This window comes from Seriola aureovittata, chromosome 4, assembly GCF_021018895.1.
Source record: "Seriola aureovittata isolate HTS-2021-v1 ecotype China chromosome 4, ASM2101889v1, whole genome shotgun sequence".
NCBI classification, from domain to species: domain Eukaryota; kingdom Metazoa; phylum Chordata; class Actinopteri; order Carangiformes; family Carangidae; genus Seriola; species Seriola aureovittata.
Window position 1 is genome coordinate 30,062,322 of NC_079367.1, and position 8,384 is coordinate 30,070,705.

General features: G+C 41.3%; 1 protein-coding gene across 1 annotated transcript; it reads left to right on the forward strand.

The window, feature by feature from the left end:
* The first annotated feature begins 239 nt into the window (after positions 1 to 239).
* LOC130167827 (olfactory receptor 52D1-like) lies at positions 240 to 1,172 on the forward strand. Its single transcript, XM_056374323.1, has one exon. It carries the CDS (start codon positions 249 to 251, stop codon positions 1,170 to 1,172), a length of 924 nt encoding a protein of 307 aa, XP_056230298.1. The 5' UTR covers positions 240 to 248.
* The last annotated feature ends 7,212 nt before the right edge of the window (positions 1,173 to 8,384 follow it).

Consider the following 8,384-nt stretch of genomic DNA (forward strand, 5'->3'; position numbering starts at 1 on the left):
CCTGCTGTGGCCGCCCCCTGACTAGAAAAGGTTAAAAGATGCAGGAGCAGAGTTTCAACTCAGTTAGGAGGGATTCAGTCTCACTGCAACGGGTGAATGTTAGGACCCGCCTAATATCATAAACTAATGGTGATTTATAATGTTATTTTTGATCTACGCATTATATTAGTTTGGGGTGTCTCTCACAATTGTTTTCTTGATCATCTGACTTTTGTCATTACACTGAATTCTGTGTGAGGAGGATCAGAATGAACTCTACAGAAGTTTCTTATTTCACACTTGCTGCCTATTTTCACACTGGGGTTTTCAAATACCTGTTTTTCATGATTGTCATGTTTTTATATCTTCTTATTATCTGTGCCAATGTTCTGCTGATTGTGGTTATCTGTCTGAACAGAAGCTTACATGAACCCATGTACCTGTTTCTGTGCAGCCTGTTTGTAAATGAACTGTATGGTAGCACAGGGTTGTTTCCATTCCTGCTGGTTCAGATCCTCTCTGACATTCACACTGTTTCTGTGCCTTTTTGTTTCCTGCAGATTTTCTGTTTGTACTCTTATGCCTGCATTGAATTTTTTAACTTAGCCATCATGTCTTATGATAGATACCTCGCTATCTGTTATCCACTACAGTATAACATACATATGACACATAGCAGGATTACAGTACTTATTGCTCTAACATGGTCATATGCTTCTATCTTATGTATGGCTCCAATAGCACTGATTGCCCCTTTACAGCTGTGTGGGAACATTCTTAACAAAGTGTACTGTGACAATTATTATATTGTTAAATTGGCCTGCGTTAACACAACTGTCAACAACATCTATGGACTTGTTGCCACATCTCTTACAATCTTATGTGCTGTAATCTTAATCCTTTACACTTACATAAAGATCCTTAAAGTGTGTTTTTCCGGTTGTAAACAGACCAGACAGAAAGCTATCAGTACCTGCACACCTCACCTCGCTTCTCTGCTCAACTTTTCCTTCGGGGCTTTCTTTGAAATATTACAGAGCAGGTTTGATATGAGCAACATACCAAATAAATTGCGCATTTTTTTATCATTATACTGGCTTACATGCCAGCCACTTTTCAACCCTTTACTGTATGGTCTGAATATGTCGAGTATCCGTGTCATTTGTAAAAATCTGATTTTTGCCTCAACATAGACCTCTAACACTCATCCAGAGATTTGCTGAGTTGTTTTAAATTTGTTGTGCTTTATGAACACATCTGTTTATCTGCTTTCATGGGACGGAGAATAACATGAAATTAGTTGTTGTGTACTACTGAAACTGTTTTGCTTCCGTAAAACTTCTATAAACGTTTTTATTGTACACATTTTGTAATACAGCAAAAAATCATTAGACTAGTAGAATAGTAATACTACCAGAGTTTTTCTTATTTAGCAAGATGCATATGTGGTTGTTTGCATGTTTTTTTTTAACTTTTAAAGAAACAACTTCTATCCAATAAATAGTTCAATCAGGAGAGACTAATAAGAAGAACAAGAGTGTATGAGAATTAAAGTGAAATGGAATTTATTGTGAACAGAAGGAATAGATTTTTGGAGCTTAGATCCCGGCAGGAAGTGAATCACTGATCAATAGGTTAAGGTCCTTCCAAAATAGAATGTATACCATACCTGACTGTGCAGCACTCGCCCAGCAGAGGGAGGAGAAGAGCAGAAGTGAGAACAACATTTATAAACATGTTAACAGTTATGTATTGCACGGTGATCAGGGAATGAAACCAAATGCCAGAGAATAAGGCCAGTTATAAAGGAGGACCTAATGATGATGTAAGGGACAAAGAACAAAATGTGGGAGATAACAGAGTGTTGCAGTGTTGAGTGATGCAGGGGAAAATGGCAAATATTGATGCAGGGGAGAAAAACCCAGCAGTGCTGCGAGGGAGAATGATGAGCAATGATGCAGGGGAAATAATGAATTTCCTTAACAATGCAGGGGAATTGGCTAATGATGCAGGGGTATAGCCATAGCAATGATGCAGGGAATTTGGCTAATAATGCAGGGGTTTAGCCATAGTAATGATGCAGCAAAATAATTGCTATGATGCAGGAAATGAATTCTTGATGGAGGCGAAATGCTAATAAACATGCGATGGAATAATGACTTACGATGCAGGGAACACAGGCAACGATGATGCAAGGACAAATAGCCAAATGATACAGAGGAACAGAAAGCATGATCATAAGAGGATGAGGACAGAAACACCACCAGGATATGCATGACTACATGATGATCAGGGTTTAAGAGATCTTTGAGCAGCTAGTACTGAGGCGGAGTCAGGTCATGTGTAGGTGGAGTAGGCAGAAGACCAGCAGCCCAGCTGCTGAAGACAGGCTGAAGAAATTCCTTGCATTGCGGCAGAGCTGGCTGCCCCTATTCTACATGAATGACCTGAGTGATACTGAGGTGATACATTACATTTAAGGAGAACTTTGTTAAAATGATAAGTAAAACAGAACTTTGACATGGGATTATTGCCTGGGGTTATAAAAAGAGGCGATGGTGAATTAGTGGAGGATCTGAGGCGAAAATAATTTACCATGGTTTTAAAAGGACTTGATGTGAGCTTTATTAATAGAACAAGGCCCCTTTTCTTTAGAATGCTTAAGCAATAAGCCATAGTCACTAGGGTGAAACACCAAGTCAGAAAAAGAAATATCTCTATCAGGATTGAATAAATTAGATGGGGTAGTGAATTCTCCAATTCTTAGAAACCCATAAAATGCCAGTGTGGTGTCTTAGCTGTTTTGTGAGTTAAGGATAGGAGTGTTTAAGGAGACACCCTAGAGAGAGATGAGGCGCCAGAAGAGGGTGAGCACCCCCTCTGTTTTTGTCTCCAAAACATTCCTAAGAGCTGACTTTTGTTTTTCATAATAAAATTTACGGTATGTTTTAACTTCATATAGAAAGACCATGTTTGGACATAAATGTTGGCTCTGTACCTCTATAGGTTATTAGGAATCAGCTAGGTCATGAATATGTAACTAGAGGTTATTCAGCCTATAAATTGTTTGGTTTTGGGGAAAAATGGGAGAATATCCTTTTTGGCTTTGGGTCCTCTCACAGGCTGTTTTGATGCTTGTTAAAGGATGCTGTGTCTTTTTGTAATAAACTTTTTTATATACAACTGAGCCGGTGTCAGCAGAGATTCCTTCCTCATCATCACATCATCGCTACAGAAGAAACAACACCAGTAAAAATGAACCAATCAGAAGGGAATCAATATAAGGGGAAAACAGACACTAGCGAAGGACAGAAATCATCTTATGCAGAATAGACAATGTGATGGGGCTTCTAATATCAGGAACAGAAGGGAAGCATTTGGAAATACATTTCAGTAGCAATAAAAGAAAAAAAAAAAAAAACACGGGATCAAAAAAACCTAACATTAATTTGGATCCCAGCAAGCCACGAATGTATTGAGGCTTGAAATGGCGAACATTGGTGCAATAGCAGATGAAGGCACAAATGGGGTCAATAAGTACAGGTTTGGAGGAATGTTAATTAAATGACAGAATAGAGCAAAAGTGACCCAAGCAAAATCATATAATTTTAAAGTGGAAGCTGCTAAACCTTTTCTCATGTAAAACCTGGCTGATCTGTATACTTTTCACATGGCTCCCTGCCTAATACACAGCTAGAAGGTTGAGAGGAGGGACAGGCATAGGAATTGGACTGGCATCTGGACAAAGACTCCGGAAGCCCTGAAAATTGAAGCGAGATAATGAGTCAGCAATAATGTTGCAGTGGCCAGGCACGTGACGGGCAGTGATGAGGAAGTTGTGTGTAACGGCAAGCCAGGTGATGCGTCTCATGAAAGGCATGATGTCAGGAGCAGCCTTTATTAATGATATCGAAGACAGCTTGGTTGTCGCATTTTGATTGACAACCAGCTATTCCTTTGTGTTGCCAGTGATGGCCCCAAACATGGCAAGTGACTGCAATGGGATACATCTCGTACAGTGCTGAGGAATAATGTGGCTGAGGAAACGATATAGGCCAGGTACTGGCGAAGCGCTGTCCTTGAAAATACCCCCCAAACCCACCGATGGAGCCGCATCTGTGAAAAAATGAATGGAATTGGAGGAGTGTACTACTTTGTCGTAGAAACAGGAGATGCAAAGAGAGGCAAAAAAGGCAGCTTAGGGCAGAGGGAGTCTGAGTGGCTTAGATTGCTGCAGGTTGAGCAGGAGACGGCTTGAGAACCTCCGATTAGCATTAGCATGATTAGCAAGTATCTCTATGTCCAGGATTGAACAATTTAAGCAGATGTTCGACAGCGAGATACAGTATATAGATATATAGATGCAGCTGAATAGTATCAGGTGAGCAACTGCCATTCAAAGATTATTTGTGTGTGTGTGTAAGAGAGAGAGAGAGAGAGAGAGAGAGAGAGAGAGAGAGAGAGAGAGACAATTTTAAGGTTTGACAGCTTACGGGTGATTGGTTGAAGGCCACTGTGTAAGGCTGTGATTGGGTGAAGATGTGAATGAGTGGGTGGAGCTTTTAGATAGCAGGAAATGTTTCTTGTGACTTAGAAGGCATGTGCAAGGAGATAAGTCTTCCTGACTGAACTTTTGCTAAGCTTCATTTTGATATCGCCCAGAGGTTTTCATGTCTTCCTTCAGGGCCTTTGGGAGACAAACCAAGAAAACCTGATCATCTGAACTTTTGTGAGGTTGTGTTTCTGAGGACGGTCTTCTCCTCTGTCATTTTATATCCATGAACTCCAGCTGCTGACAGATGACTTTCAATGGTTTCTAGCTGTCACTACAGGTGGGCAATCTGGCCAAAAGACCATATGTGAATGAATCATGATCTGCACCCTGTTTACAGTCCAATTTTATTCCGCAAGTCGAGACTGGAAGTTGTGATATCGATTGGATCGTTCCACCACTTTGGTACTTTGTTTGTCTGCTCACTGCCACTCTTCACCCCACAGCGCTTTTTTCTGTTTACAAATTGTATCAACCAATCACACTTTTTGCTTAGTTCATATGGAATATTTGTTTGGACAGAACTTATATTAATTTACGAGGTGCTATATGTAAGTATTTTAGTTTGAAAGTTCATTCGCAGCCCCGGCTCGTCCTGCCTCTTGTTTTCCCTGCCTGCAGGAAGATCTCTGGTCCCATGGACGGATTGTAACTCCACTTTCTTGGACTGCAGCTATGGTACTTGCTCTGCTCAGGTGGAGAACTGGTTCATGTGGAGCTACACCAAACTCATTGAGGCTGCAGAGCAGAAGAAGGACTGCTGTCTCCAGCTACAATTAGTAGTGTAGTGGCCAAAAACCTCCAGTTGAGTCTGTTGTTTAACTAGTCCTATTTATCATTTAACTTGGTGGTGGGAGAGGGGTGTTTGATGCGCAGTCATAAAAGATCCAGTGACCTGTGTTGTTTCTGAGATGAATTGAATTTATTGTCAACATGAAAAACAAAGTAAGGCAAAATTTGACATTTCCTATGTGTCCAACAATCTTGATGTTGCTGCGGTCAATGACAGTATCGCTGCTTCTGGCCGCCAATCCCTCGTCTCACCTCAACCTTCCAAACTTAAAGGTTAAGCCCCGCCCTCACCACCTGAGGAGGGAGGAGGGCGCACACGTACTGCAACAAATAAAATTCATTGTTTTTAATCAATAGTTCATTCTAAATAATTAATATGTCCTGTGAATAGAAATAAATTACATAGCCTTAAATGCAGCTTCTTCTACCAATGACTAACTAATGAATTTAGAAAAAACAAACAAAAAAGAAGTATATACATTAAACCCCTCATAGATGTCTTTTGTTCTTCTGGAGGAGGATCTGTTACTCCTCTGCTTCAGTCTCTAGGAGACGGCACAACTTGTTTATAGGCTTCTCCATGACTGAAGTTTTGGTCTTGAGTTTTACTGAACGAACCAGACCTCCTGCATCTGGTTTGGTCTCCAGTACCTTTCCCAACAGCCATGATCCCCGGGGAGCAGTGGGATCAACCACCAGGACAATGTCTCCAACATTAAAGTTTTTTCGAAATTTACTCCATTTTTGTCTCTCTTGGAGCAGCGGAAGGTATTCCTGTGTCCATCTGTGCCAGAAGAGATCAGCCATATACTGGACTTGTCTCCAACGTCGTCTGGCATAAAGGTCAGCTCTCTGAAAGGTTCCGGGGGGTAGGATAGGTTGTGTTTTTAACAAAAGGATGTGATTTGGGGTCAGGGGCTCCAGGTCATGTGGCTCAGAGGACACAGTGGAGAGGGGACGGTTATTAAGGATTGACTCCACCTCACAGAAGATCATTTGTAGGCCTTCTGCACTGATGCGTAATGTGGAGGATGAGGTCGATGCGTTGGATTCGATTGATTTTATTGACCTCATCCTCCACATTACGCATCAGTGCAGAAGCAGAGAGAGCAGCTCTAATAGCTAAAGCTGTTAAGTTGCAAGTAAAGCATTGCCGTTTCAGCCTCTTTTAAATAGCTGATTTTGGCTGTAGTGGCTGCTGCTATTTGTGTCTGTAGTTCCAGTGTTTCTCTTCTTTTTTTAGCATTTGCTCCTGCTCCTCAACGGCATGTTTTTCTTGAAGGTGGTGACTGTGTTCTGTTCTTAAACATGTTGTTAGTATCATCTATCAAAAACAGCAGAAATGAAGTCAAAGGAAAGAAACTTAACCTGTGAATACTGAGGGCAAAGAATAATAAACAAAACCAATGTCTAAACAGCTGGTCTGTCCTCTCATTAGAGGAAGATGAACTGAAATTGTTTTTTCTGGCATCATCATCATCATCATCATCATCATCATCATCATCATCATCATCATCATCACAATCCATTTCAGAACTAAGGATGTCCATGCAGTCTCCTTGGTCCATACATGAGGTCGTCCTCCTGTAGGCACCAGTCATTCTGTTTTCAGTGTGGACACCTTTGAATGACAGTAAGTTATGACATGGTGGATCACAGTTAATCACACACATATCCACTGTTAGGACAGGTGCATGAATGTCTGCTTCAGTTGAGGACTGTTGTGTATGAACTCTATACGTCATATATTGTACACAATACAATATGATACCAGTGAGATGAGCAGACTAAATGGGACAAACCTAAATGTTTGCTGCATGTAGGCAAATTCTACCAGCAGCTGATTTTAAAAACATCAGGTGTGTCACACCTTTGGCTGGGTGTTGCATCCACATTACACACCCCCCCCCCCCCCACTTTTTAACAAGATGGTAGTCCTGCATACCTATATCTCCTATCTATCGGAGCTGAAATTGAGTTCCCTATAGTTCTTATCACTGGCACCCTTTTTTAAATCATATCTATCTGGTCACACTCACACTTCAGTAAAAGAATCTCAGATCACAGTCCTGCCCTGTTACCACCAGTGTTCCCCAAGTCTCGGTCTTAGGCCCCCATCTATTCATCATCTACCTTCTGCCTATTGGACAAATTTTCAGGAAATTCAATTTCACTGTAATGCTGGTGACATACAGCTCTACATCTACATCTACCCTTCCCTGACTGTCTGCTGGAAATCAAATACTGGTTGTCCCCCAACTTTCTCAAACTCAACAGTGGTTCTCCTCATTGGTACCAAACCCAACAGTTTATCTTTACATATCAACAATGTCACAGTTCTTACTTCACCCCAGGTTAAGAGTTTGGGTGTCATCTTTGACAGCACCTTGCACTTTGAGGACATATCAGTAACATCATCCGGGCAGAATTCTTTCATCTACGTAATATCAATCGCTTACGTCCTTCACCTACAATCCACAGCACTGCTATTCTTGTACATTTCTTGGTCACATCTCGCATTGATTACTGTAACACTGTCCTTCCACTGCATCAGATCATATCATTAGCAGAACCCCTTCAGAACATATTACTCCTGTTCTCCAGCAACTGCACTGGCTTCCTGTTAGACCACGTATTGACTTCAAGATTCTGCTTCTCACTTTTAAGTTACTTCACAAAACATTTTAGGGCAGAATACGTGTCTCAAACAAACCGAGTGAAGCACAACGATCCGGCAGGGACTGGATGTCAGGGTTGGCTTTATATACTGCAGAGCTGAGTGGTGGATGGAGGCCAGAAACCAGGAAGGTGCCGCCCACGGACAAAAACAGAGAGAGACAGATAAACCCAAAACACACCAAGCACACCACATCCACACTGAGTTTGAAAATAGAGAAAAGGAACACCGACTCCAAACAATCATGTGTCACTGAGGAGAGGTTGTGACAGCTTGCCCTGATGGCACGCCACTGGTCAATGTAAATGTATTGATTTGATTAATGTATCCACTGAGCTTTATTGTTATGATGTTAGTTCATAGTAAAATTGTCAACCAATGTGC

Bases quoted from the DNA above. Each gene is read 5' to 3' on its own strand.
- LOC130167827 (XM_056374323.1), top strand. From the start codon at position 249: ATGAACTCTACAGAAGTTTCTTATTTCACACTTGCTGCCTATTTTCAC.